General features: G+C 54.3%; 1 protein-coding gene across 6 annotated transcripts in view; it reads right to left on the bottom strand.

Moving 5' to 3' along the window:
* The window catches only part of hivep2a (HIVEP zinc finger 2a), a 242,161-nt gene that overhangs the window by 13,941 nt on the left and 215,808 nt on the right, over window positions 1-12,412 (bottom strand). For all 6 annotated transcript variants that reach the window (XM_055639146.1, XM_055639149.1, XM_055639144.1 and 3 more), the window contains 3 exons: window positions 10,687-10,753; window positions 4,059-9,003; window positions 2,692-2,849 (listed from right to left, as the gene is read on the bottom strand). In XM_055639146.1, coding sequence (XP_055495121.1) covers window positions 2,692-2,849; window positions 4,059-8,492 — 4,592 coding nt within the window. In that variant the 5' untranslated portion in view covers window positions 8,493-9,003; window positions 10,687-10,753. The remainder of the gene's footprint in view (window positions 1-2,691; window positions 2,850-4,058; window positions 9,004-10,686; window positions 10,754-12,412) is intronic.

Genomic DNA, 12,412 nt, shown 5'->3' with positions numbered 1-12,412 from the left:
AGCGTGTGTGTGCGTGTGTGTGAGCGTGTGCCTGTGTGTGTATGTGTGTGTGTGTGCATGTGTGTGTGTGTGAGCATGTGCGTGTGTGTGTGAGCATGTGCGTGTGTGTGTGTGTGTGAGCATGTGCGTGTGTGTGTGAGCATGTGCATGTGTGTGTGTGAGCATGTGCGTGAGAGCATGTGCGTGTGTGAGCTTGTGCGTGTGTGAGCTTGTGCATGTGTGAGCATGTGCGTGTGAGCATGTGCGTGTGAGCATGTGCGTGTGTGAGCATGTGCGTGTGTGTGAACATGTGAACATGTGAGCGTGTGCGTGTGTGTGTGAACATGTGCGTGTGTGAGCATGTGCGTGTGTGTGTGAGCATGTGCATGTGTGTGTGAGCATGTGCGTGTGTGTGTGTGCATGTGTGAGCATGTGTGAGCATGTGCTTGCGTGTGTGAGCATGTGCGTGTGTGTGTGAGCATGTGCATGTGTGTGAGCATGTGCGTGTGAGCATGTGCAATTTTGTATATGGGGGTGAGTATGTGTGAAGGTATGTGTGAATATGTTTGTGTGCGTGTGTGTGTGAGCATGTGCGTGTGTGAGCATGTGCGTGTGTGTGTGAGCATGTGCGTGTGAGCATGTGCGTGTGAGCGTGTGCGCATGTGCGTGTGTGTGCGCATGTGCGTGTATGTGTGAGCATGTGCGTGTGAGCTTGTGCATGTGTGAGCATGTGCGTGTGTGTGTGAGCATGTGCGTGTGTGAGCATGTACGTGTGTGTGAGCTTGTGCATGTGTGAGCATGTGCGTGTGTGTGTGAGCATGTGCGTGTGTGTGTGAGCATGTGCGTGTGTGTGTGAGCATGTGCGTGTGTGTGAACATGTGCATGTGTGTGAGCATGTGCGTGTGTGTGTGAGCATGTGCGTGAGTGTGTGAGCATGTGCAATTTTGTGTATGGGGGTGAGTATGTGTGAAGGTATGTGTGAATATGTTTGAACGGCAAGATTGGAGCTCTGAAGCTGAGAAATGCAGTGAAACACGGCCCCAATCACACCACGTGAAGGAAATGATCAGTCTGCCTCACAGTGAAAGGAAAGCTAATTATAGCAACACATGTGGGCAGGCAAAATATCATGACCTAACATTTCACGTATGTCAACTGAAAGCCCAATGACTTCACGACTGCGTACATGATTTAACTGCTCGCCCCCAGTCAAAACCCTGCACCCAGCCAATCAACAATGCCTGCTATCCCGTCACTGCAGCCTCTGGAGAGGGCACACAATCTGCCACATCAGCTGAGGGAGCTCCATAGACAACAATGTGCAGACTTCACAGAGTGGATACTGAGGGGATAAAGGGATAAAGGAGAGATTCTCGTTAACCCCTCCGATACAGTAACACAGTGTGAAAAGGCGAGAAAGCAAATCATACCCAGTGTGGCATTAACACCTGACACTACAAACTACAGACTGTGACACTAAGTACTGACACACTACACATTGTGACACTGACCCCCTGACCATGTCACACCCTTCAATGCGACAGAGACTCCAGACCCTGGACACATCCCCAACTGTGACTCTGACCCCTCACACACCCCACACTATGTCACCCACACCTCTCCCACCCCACACTGTGACACTGACCTCCGATGTACCCCACACACCTACCCCTGTCCCCTCACACACTGCAACACCAAACCCATCACGTTTTTCCATGTGACACTGATTCTTTATCAATAACACATCTGCACCATGGCACTGACCCCTAAACATATTCGCACTGGGACAGACCCATGACACTGTGCAGAATGTGATATTGAGCCCTGACCCCGTCACACTCCAAACTGTGCCACTGACATTTGACCCTCCCCTCACTGTGTCATTGATCCCAGATAATCTCTCACCCTGACATTGACCCCTGATCACCATCACAACCTTCAATATAACCCTGTCTTGTTCCTAGTCTGTTCACCCAGGAATTCTCAGCCCGAGCATGACTCCTACTGTCAGCTGAAGCAACACAGGTTAGAGTATTAGTGATACAGCATGGAAAAAGGCCCTTCGGCCCAACTTGCCCTTACTGGCCAACATGTTCCAGCTACACTAGTCCTGCCTGCCCGTGCTTGGCCCATATCCCTCCAAACCTGTCCTATCAATGTACCTGCTTCACTGTTAAACACTGGGATAGTTCCTGCCTCAACTACCCCCTCTGGCAGCTTGTTCCATACCACCACCCTTTGTGTGAAAAAATTAGATTACCATTTAATCTTTTCCCCTTCACCTTAAACCTACGTCCTCGATTCACCTACTCTGGGCAAGAGGCTTTGTGCATCTACCCAATCTATTCCTCTCATGATTTTATGCACTGCTATAAGATCACCCCTCATCCTCATGCGCTCCAAGGAATAGAGTCCCAGCCTACTCTACTCAAGTTATTGAATCTTGGCTTGACAACATTGCTCTTCATCAAGAGCTGTAAACACCGGAAGATGGGGCATAGTTTTCTATAATGGTGCTGGGGCAGAGGAGACATGAGGGAATTTTGTTAGGCATTTATCAGGAGCTGGTTGCAATAGGGCCTCAATTCACACCAAAGCTGTAGTTTGTGACAGAAACATTGAATCTGAAAAGACGGTGCACAATTTAATAAAAAGCTTACAAGTTGTAAATATTTTCACATCCAAGACATTAGTTGCCTTGGGAAGGCTTACCCTCCATCGAAGATTTTAATCCTTGTGGGCTCAATCATTTTGGTTCCAAGGTCTTTTGTGACACTTGTATCCATCTTCTCCCTCTCCTTTTCCATACTTCCTGTTGTTTTTCTTCCAGTTCTGTCACTCTCTTGCTGGGAAGATTCGTACCATTTAATCTGCGGAAGACAGATGGTACTTTGTTATTTCTTTCTCTCAGCTGTGTTCAGATTTTAACCCTTCCCGGGTCAATGGGGCCCCCATTCTCTATGATTAGTCAGGATCAGAGTGAGGGATGAATTCTGCAGAGCCAGAGAACCTCTCAATGCAAGAGGCCAATCTGCCCTTTCTGCCTGTGCTTGCTCTTTCATCGAACTCACCATTACCTTTCCTACCACCCTCCATCACCTTCAGTTTCAGCCCTGGTAAACATACTAGAATTAAATTATCCAATTCCCTTGGAATATTCTTTTGTGAATCCGCTTTCACTGGTCTTTCAGGCAATATAATAAGACTTTGGCAACTCCCTACGTTAAAATTGTCCTCATTTCACTGTCACCTATCGCCACGATATGAGAGTAGATCGTCAATTCTGACTAGGCTACATTTGGAATATTATGTAAAGTTCTGGTTGCCTCAATGCAGGAAGGATGCAGAGGCTTTGGAGAGGGTACAGAAGCGATTTACCAGAATGTTGCCTAGATTCGAGGGCACTAGCTACGAGGAGAGGTTGGACAAATTTGAATTGTTTTCCGGGGTGTTGAACGCTGAGGGGAGACCTGGTAGAATTATGAGACATAAATGGGGTAGACAGTGAAAACCTTTCTCCCTGGGTGGAAATATCAGACAAGAGAGGGCATAGCTTTAAGATCAAAGGGGGAAACTTTAAAGATGTGCAGAGCGTTTTTTTTTACCCAGAGAGTGGTGGGTGTTGAAAAGGCACTGTCAAGGGTACTTGTGGAAACAGATATGATAGTGGCATTTGAGACAGGGTTTTGCAAGGAACTGAGGAATATGGATTGCATGCAGAGTAGATTAGTTTAACTTGGCATCGTGCTCAGCACAGACATTGTTGGCTCAAGGGCCTGTTCCTGTGCTGTTCTATCTATTAATGTACAGTTTGCTCCTGATCTCTGATGCAGCCTGTGTGGAGTTTGCACATACTACCCCAGGTGCTCATGTTTCCTCCCATATCCCAAAGACTTTTAGGTTGATAGATTATTTGGCTACTAGAAATTACCCTTAATATATTGGTTAGTGGCAGGACAACAAGGTTGCTGGGAGGGAAAGTGAAGGGGAAATTATGTGAGACAGTGAGATCGCAGCTCTGCCAAAACGAATGACCCCAACCCCTTTGTGCTGGTGAAAGGACGGTGCTTGCCGTTTACCTGGGCTAACCGTTGTTTCCACCCGCTGGAAGCCACCAGTTTGCCGGCGCTGGGCCAGCCGACAGCAGAGGTGATGTAGATCTCTCGGCACGTCTTCTGCCTGGACCGTAGAAGGGCCAAGGCCACCTTGGTTGGAGTGCCGGGCGGATTGGGGTTGTAGGAGCTGACACACCAGGCGGCGTAGATGGAGGAGGTGGGGGCTGTCTGCCGGGCAGGGCTGGGCTTGGTGTAGTTGAGGAAGCACCAGCTCACTGTCACGTTGCTGCGGAGGCTGGGGAACTGCAGGAACTGCTGGAGCTCGGTGGCGTCGGCCAACAGGAGGGTCCCCCCCACCGGCGGCCCGGCACCCGAGGGCACCTGGACCACCATGCTGATGGGGAAGCGGTGAGCAGGGGGGTCGGGTGAAGGGTCGGAGGGCAGCGGGCTCTCCCCGCCTCCGCTCTCCACGTCGCTGCACTGCTCGTCGGGGTGAGAGTGTCTGTGGTGGCGGGACCAGTGGTCCTGAGGGGAGGGAGGTGCACGGTTGTCCCTCAGCTCGGTGGTGCAGCGCTGCCGCACCAGCTGCGGCTTGGCCGGCTTGGTTGACTCCCGGAGGCTCAACTTCTCCATCATCTGCCCGCAGATCTTCTCCTCCTTCACCCGCTTCTGCCGCTGGCTCTCCAGCACCAGCTCCAGGCTGCTGGCCGGCGACAGCACCCGCTTGCTGCCGCCAGCCGCCGAGGAGGAGGAGGGACCCTCGGACGTGGGCGCCTCGGCCCGGCCCGGCGGCAGGGGAAGCTTCCAGGGCGGCAGAAGCAGCGAACCGCGCTGGGCCGCTAGCAACCGCGACAGCTCCCGCCCCACCCCGGCTCCACCTCGGGCCGGGAGAACCAAGGCGCCGGAGGCACGGCATGAAGCGGTTGCGTGGGAAACGCTGGTGTAGGTAACGCTGCCGTAGCTTGGGACGTACGCCTCGATCCTGACCGGCACCAACAGCGAGGTAGGGCCTTGAGCCAGGACGGTGGTGGCGAGTGCAGGTGTTCCCTGGCGGCTGGGGGAGTGCTGGGGGGAGGCTCGGGGAGACGAGACATGTTGACTCTCCGGGCGGGAGCGGAGCCTTCCTTCGTCCGGCCAGCCCTCGGGATCCGACGGCAAGGCCCGCCAGGGGCCGTAGGGGATGAGAGACGGCGGTTCGGGCCCCCCAGCCGGACCCGGTAGTCTGGCCGGCCCCGGGAAGAGGGGGATGGCTGGGGGCTGCGTGGAGACCTCGATGCCGGGCGATGGGGAGCGGAGCCACGGCGCCTGCAGCGGGTAGGCCTGGTTGAGCTGAATGGATTCCCCGGGCTCTGGGCACGGCTCGGTTTGGGGGCTCTCCGAGTACTGGCTGAGGGTGGCCTGGCGAACCAAGAAGCACTTTCTCCTCTCCATGGCCACGGGCGAGGAGGCGTGTATCGGCAGTCCCAGCAAGCCGGGCCCGGCCGACAGGCTCCCGTAGTCGAAGGACTTGCTGCGGGCCTCCGCCATCTCCACGCAGGGCTGGCACGGCGTCTGTTCCGAGGCCGAGCGCCTCATCTCCTTCTGCTGCGGCCCGCTGGCGCCGTAGGGCACAGTCAGGTACTCTGCCGGGGCCCGGCCCAAATCCGGAGCCTTAGGTCCTTCGTCCCGGTCCAAGGAGAGGGAGAGGCTGGAGCTGTGCGACCAGTTGCTCTCTTGGCTGGGGCTGCGGCTCAAGGTCCCCGACTCGAAGCTCGAGTCCCCGGACGAGTACTCCAGGTCGGCCAGGCGTAGCCTCTTCTTCTTGGGCGGCAGCTTCTCGGCGGGGAGCTGGGACAGGGTCTCACTCCTCTGCGGCCACTGAAACTCCTCCGTGATCTTCTCCGGCTCCTTTGCCGGTGGCTCCTGCTCCTTGTCGGGCTTGTCCGGCTCTTCGGTCACACGGATCTCCGGCACTTGGATGTTACGTTGGCGCACCAGCTTGGGCTGAGGGGAGGTGGCCAGTCCCGAGGGGGCCGACTCGGGCTGGGGGTCGGAGAGGGTTGGGTCGGCGGGCGTCACCTCCATCGACTCTGTCCGCTCGAAGGAGCTGGGCCTGCTCAGGGAGTTAGTGTGCTGGATCACGGAGATCTCGTTGCCGCCGGGCCTGCGGGAGGCCTGCGGCGAGGCGGGCCAGTGCTCGGAAACGCCCGCTCCCTCTTCCTCCCCCCGCTCCTCGGCGACTTTCGTAGCCCTGGCCACCGGCTCCTGCTCCAAGGACTCGGCTCTGGAGTCGCACAACGAGACGGGCGAGGTGCTGGAGCCACTGTAAGGACTCCCGTAGTCTCCAGCCAGTTCGTCCTCGTCCCCCACGCTCTTCTCTTTCCTCCTCTTGCGGAAGGGCAGGTTCTCCGGGCCGTGAGCGGGCTTGTGGTGCGGGGCCTGGGGGAGAGCCCCGTACTCGGCGCCGCTCTCGCCTCGCGGTCGGTGGGCGGCCGAGCTCGTCACCCTGGGCCCGTGGGCGGGCGAGCAGTAGAACTTGCGGTGGGCCTCGAAGTTATCCCAGATCTGGTACTTGACGCCGCAGGCCTCGCACTCGAAGGCGGTGCCTTGTCCCCTCTGCCCACCCTCGATGGGCTCCCCTTCCTCCACCTTGGGGACCACGCCGACTCTCTGGAGGCCGTGGCCCGCCTCTGGGTCGTCTGCCGGCGAGTGGGCGTCGGGGCCGTGGAGCAGCTCGATGGCCGTCTGCCTCTTCAACAGGCAGCGCTGCTGGGGCAATGCGGCAGAGCCGGAGTGGAAGACATCGTCGGGGCTGGCCATCCGCTCGTCGAAGGAGTGGCTGCCCCGCAGCACCTGCGGGACGCCCAGCCCGCTGCCCGGGGTTATGGGCATGGAGTTGCTCCGGATGAGCGGGGAGCTCTCAGCCGCGTCGGCTGGAAGACCCAGCAGCTCCTTGTCAACCTGGGATGCGAGGCGATAGACTTCGGCCTTGATGTCTGGGTACAGCGGCATCTCCGCGCTGTCCTCGCCGGGCAGGAAGAACCTCCGAGCTTTCGCCTGACCCGGCTCCATCAGCGCCTCGCCGTGTGTCATCACCTGAATGATGTGCTCCTCCAGGAGCTTCTCGATGTCCGGCTTGGAGCCGGAACGCGGCAGCGACTCGGCCTTCTCCTTCAGGCCCGCCAGCTGCGCCTCCTGGGCGGTCATGTTGGCCACCACAGTCCGGGGCGCCCGCCGGGCGAACTTCCCGAAGATGATTTCAGCGTAGGACTTGGCGTTGGTGTTGGGAGGGCTGGCCTGCTGCTCGGCACTTTCTGAGCGGGAGAAGTAGCCCGAGTCTGTGCTGCCCTTGCTGTGAGGGCTGAGCAGATTGAGGGACTGCTCGCTGTCCTGCCCCCGCTTCTCACTCAGCCTCAGCGCCAGCTTCTGCTTGATGGCGTGCTGTCCGCCGTAACTCTGGGCCAGGACGGGGCTCCGGCACGGTTCAGCTTTGATGAAGACCGGGGCTTCGGTCTGCGAGGACGTCACCCCTACCGAGGCCCTGGGAACGATGAGGATCGGCACCTTCATGTGCGGGTGGGTGTGAGACGGCTCCTCTCCTGGGGCGTCCAATGAGCCCCCAGAGGACTGGTGGAAATAGGCTTCACCATCTCCTTCTCTGCCCGCCTCCGTCTCCCCCCGGGGCGATGGTCTCCCTCTCAGCCGTACCTCCTCGTCCGTGTCCGTGCTCTCGTCTCCATCGGAGGGCAGCTCTGGGGCGGCGGTCCCTATCCACCCTCCCTCGCACCCCTGCTCTGCCGCCGGGGGCACAAGGCCAGCCTTGATGGCGTGGGCGTGCGACTTGCGGTGCTTGTACAGGTTGCTCTTGGTTTTGAAGGAGAAGCCGCAGGGGATGCAGGGGTAAGGACGCTCGCCCGTGTGTGAGCGAATGTGTTTCTTCAGCACGCTGGGCTTCGCACAGGCCCGGCCGCAGTAGTGGCAGATGTGCCGGCCCGGCTTCCTGACCTTGCGCTCCTTCACCAGCGCCTCCTCTCTTGGGACCGGCGGGTAATGCCTGAAGCCCGGCGCCTTCTTACCAGCGGGCTGCTGCTGGTGGTGGTGATGGTGTTGGGGCAGCCGGGCCTGGTAGGACTCCGGGGCCCTGGCGTTCTCAGACTGCCAGGACCTGCCCTCGGGAACGTAGGACGGGGTGGTCCCAGACCGGCTGGGGAAGGCTGGGAACGGGGGCTGGGGGTAGTGGTAGGGGCCGGGGAGAAGGTGCGGGTGGTGGGCAGGAGGAGGAGGGGGTGGGGGAGCCTCGATGGGGGCGGCCCGGTAGTATGGCTGCACGGCCTCCATGGTCCGCCCTGGGGCCGGCTTCTCGGCGAAGGCGTTGGGTTGCCCTCGTGGAAGGGGCGTCCACTCTCTGCTCCCCTGTGCTGAGCCGCCGGCCTCCTGTGCAGTCCGGCTTGAGGCCAGCGTACTACGCTTTGTTTCCATCGTGGTAAGAGTGGTTGCGAGTGCCAGATCGCCGGCAGTCCGCGGTGACACGAAGCCCGGCCTAAGGCAGCCCTCCCTCTGCCATCTGCTGGCACGGGCACTGGTTCTAGTTGGGTCTCTGCTGCCAGGGAAACGTGCCCAGCATCAAACTGCTCTCGGATAACGACGCCCTTCTACCTCGCAAAGTTCACTGTGTGGCCGAAAAGCCAAGGCGGGCGAGGGCAGGCTGTTTCTCTGACTGTAGCTGCAGTGAGTCTGGGGAATGATTATCACTCTCCGCTGTTCCGTCCTTCCCATATTATAGAATTACATTCCTTCATTCGGAGCAAGTCGGTGCCAGCCCTGCCTCTTCTTTCCTCCGATCCCGCAACATCATTGCGCCATGGAATGCAAGATGATTCGGTAAATGGCAATACAGTTTCTTCTGCCCACACTAGTCCGGGTAACGAGTACCACGTTATACTTCGTCTTCCTTCAGATTTCTCGAGAGTTGTATTATTTAAATTGATTCCTGCAAAGATGAACAAACACAAGGTGTAAACAAGGAATGTGTTGGAAAAAAACTGGTAGACACAAAATAAGGTAGACACAAAATGCTGGAATAACTCAACGGGACAGGCAGCATCTCTGGAGAGAAGGAATAGGTGACGTTTCCGGGTCTTCAGACATGAAACGTCATCCATTCCTTGTCTAGCTGAGCTACTCCAGCATTTTGTATAAAGAAGGAATTTAGGTGTGCAGAGATGCACAATAGCAAATTTGCAAACATTGACACTTTTCAGGAAAACCCATCATTGAGCTTTTTTTTTTGCAATTAAACAATTGGGTTAGATGCATTGCCTGTTGCACAACAGCAAATTTGCAAAAATGTACACTGTTCAGGAAAACCCATCATTAAGCTTTTTTTTTGCAATGGAACAATGTCGGGTTGGACGCATCCATGGGGATAGTGGAGTGCAGTGTGCAACTGGAAACAACATGGATTCCTAAACTAGATTCCTATAATATAACTAAAATAGATTCCTATTAGGAATAGATTCCTAGAATTCCAAAATTCCAATCCCATTCCTAGCACACGTGACTCAAGCACTTCATAAAATGAGGAAGGAGCTCACCATCTAACAAACTACTCAGCTGGCAGGCATCTCCTCAGCTCACGGTGCTTCATGCGTGATCAAGGACAATCTAGAGTAGACCGCAGTTGCAAATTGACGTTGGCTCATTAATCCAAGGGACTCACTCTTCCATCTTAGGCTCAATTTACACCACACTGCCCCACAAAAACAACCAGCGTAATCAAGGATCACTCGCTCTCTTTCCCCCTCTCATTCTCAAAGGCCATTTTCTTTTCCCCCCTCTCCCATTGGGCAGAAGATACAAATGTTTGAAGGCACATAACACCAGATTCAACAAGAGCTTCTTCCTTACTATTGAATTGACCTTTCACAAGCTACGGATGTGACCCCAATCTTCTAATCTACCTTGTTGTGGCTCTTGCACCCCTTTTACCTGCAGTTTTGCTGTAGGTGTATCACTACACACTGCACTTTGTTTATTTTCTCTCTACACTACATGTGGTACTTGTGAATGGTTTGATTGGACACAAGTATTATATGAAATGCCTTGATAGTAGGCAAACAAAGTATTTCACTCTATCTCGATATATGTGACAATAATAAATCAATACCAAGGCCATTAATTTAATGTTGACCGCCATTAGCTGAACTGATATCCATTTGACAGCCATTAGCTGAACTGATATCCACCTTCCTTCAATACCAGGTTGAATTTTTCTACTCCGAAATTGCATATCCTGAGCTATACTCTGCGATGTGTGCACTCGCACCAGAGATGCTGCCTGACCCGCTGAGTTCCTCCAACACTTTATGAGTTGCTTAAGATTCCAGCAGTTTAGTTTAAAGATACAGGGTGGAAACAGGCCCATCAACCCACCAAGTCCATGCCGTCCAGCGATCACCCGTACACTAGCGCTATCCTACGCATTGGAACAATTTACAGAAGTCAATTAAAGTGAGCTTTGGGCATATGTTCCATCCTTGGGATAAGAAAATGTAGGTTTTTAAACTGTATGAAATCATAATTCCCACAGAGAATGAAAAGGTTATTGTTCCCTATTAACATTCTGAAACTCACAAGATCAAAATTCACAAGAAAATATTTTGCGATCCATTACCTATTTATACTTCAAGTTTCACCCGGGTAAAGTAATCCCAACAATCCTTTGTCGAGGCACCAGTTATCTGTAAAGGATTAAATACAGAGTCGATAAGATAATGCTTTGCAATTGTTGTCAGTTTCAGTTGAATTAACACATTTAGACACACGAACATCAACATTCTTGATGAATGACAACTATTGGAAAAATGACCTTCCATCCATGCTGACTTGAACAATCTGCCCAACATGCGCCTGAAGTCCCGCAGACCCTTCTGGTCTTCCGTTATATCCCTGGAAGATTTTGACTCCAAGACCGTGGCACAGAGCCTGGAAAGATGCCAACATCAACAACGGAAAGTTCATCACAGAATCCACAGTAAAACCACAGGGATGACCAATGACTAACCCAGAACAGAATCCGCACCCTCCATGCAAGAACAGCCCAACACCTGCATGTGGGGATTGACAGACAGCCCTGCTTGCAACTGCGGACACCTAGACCAGGCCATCCTACATATCGTGAATGACTGCCCACTGAGGCCTGGGGGCATCAAAGCCATCCACCCAGTAACTGATGCTGTCCTGGCCTGGATGTCTACCCTTGATCTACAACTTTAGGCTGTGCACACCATACACAAGAAGATTGTAAAAAATAATAAAAAATGGAAAATGCTGGACACACATAGGCCAGCAGGTTAGGCAGCATCTGTGGAGAGAGAAACTGAGTTAATGTTTTAGATCCTTTGTTTTTATTTGCAGAAAGTGGGGGTGGTGTGGATGAAGAGAACAAAATGACTATCTGTGATAGGGTGAGACCAAATGAGTTACCATGGCAGGTAGAAGAAAATTAAGCTTATTTGTGTTATCTATGCTATTACTAAAACTCTCATCTTGACTACTTCCGGTCTGCGTTCTATTTAAATTTGCGTAAAAACGGTACCCTATATCGCTAGGATTATTTGCCAGCTTACTCACCATTCTCCTCTGCTCCAAGCCACTAAATTTTGTTCCGAATTGTGGAAGCTTACAAAGTTATGAAGGTTTAACAAATCGTGAGATCAGCAGATTGGCCTTCTCGCCTGTCAGTCACCATGATGGTAATGCCCCTTCCGGCACCCACTGGAGAATAAAGCCCCGGAGGCCAGACTGAGTCCATGAGCACATCCAGAAGCCGTCGAGAATAAAGCTGAAGCAGCAGAGTGTGCGTTGTCAATAGTCAATAGTCAATAGTCTATTTAATTGTCATTTGGACCCCTGGAGGTCCAAACGAAATGCCGTTTCTGCAGCCATACATTACACACAAATAGACCCCAGACACAACATAATTTACATTTTACATGAACATCCATCACATAGCTGTGATGGAAGGCCAAAAAAAAACTTATCTCTCCACTGCACTCTCCCCCCCACCCGATGTCAGAGTCAAAGTCAAAGTCAAAGCCCCCGGCTGGCGATGGCGATTGTCCCGCGGCCATTAAAGCCACGCCGGGTGGTGCGAGGTCGCACACCGGGTCTTGGTGTTAGAGACCACGGCGTGCGCTCGCAGAGTCCCGCGGCCATTCCAAGCCGCGCGGGGCAGTGATGTAGGCCCCGCTCCAGGAGCTCTTCAACCCCGCAACTCGGGCGGGAGAAGTCGCCGTTGCAGGAGCCCTGAAAAGCGGTCTCCCTCCAGGGACCCGCGGGCTCCCAGTGCCACCGTCCGCAGACCCGCAGTAGCAGCCTCCGCATCAGCAGCAGCAGCA

Source organism: Leucoraja erinacea, chromosome 8, assembly GCF_028641065.1.
Source record: "Leucoraja erinacea ecotype New England chromosome 8, Leri_hhj_1, whole genome shotgun sequence".
Lineage (NCBI taxonomy): Eukaryota > Metazoa > Chordata > Chondrichthyes > Rajiformes > Rajidae > Leucoraja > Leucoraja erinaceus.
Note: the sequence above shows the minus strand (reverse complement) of the source record. Positions and strands in the feature narration are given on the sequence as shown.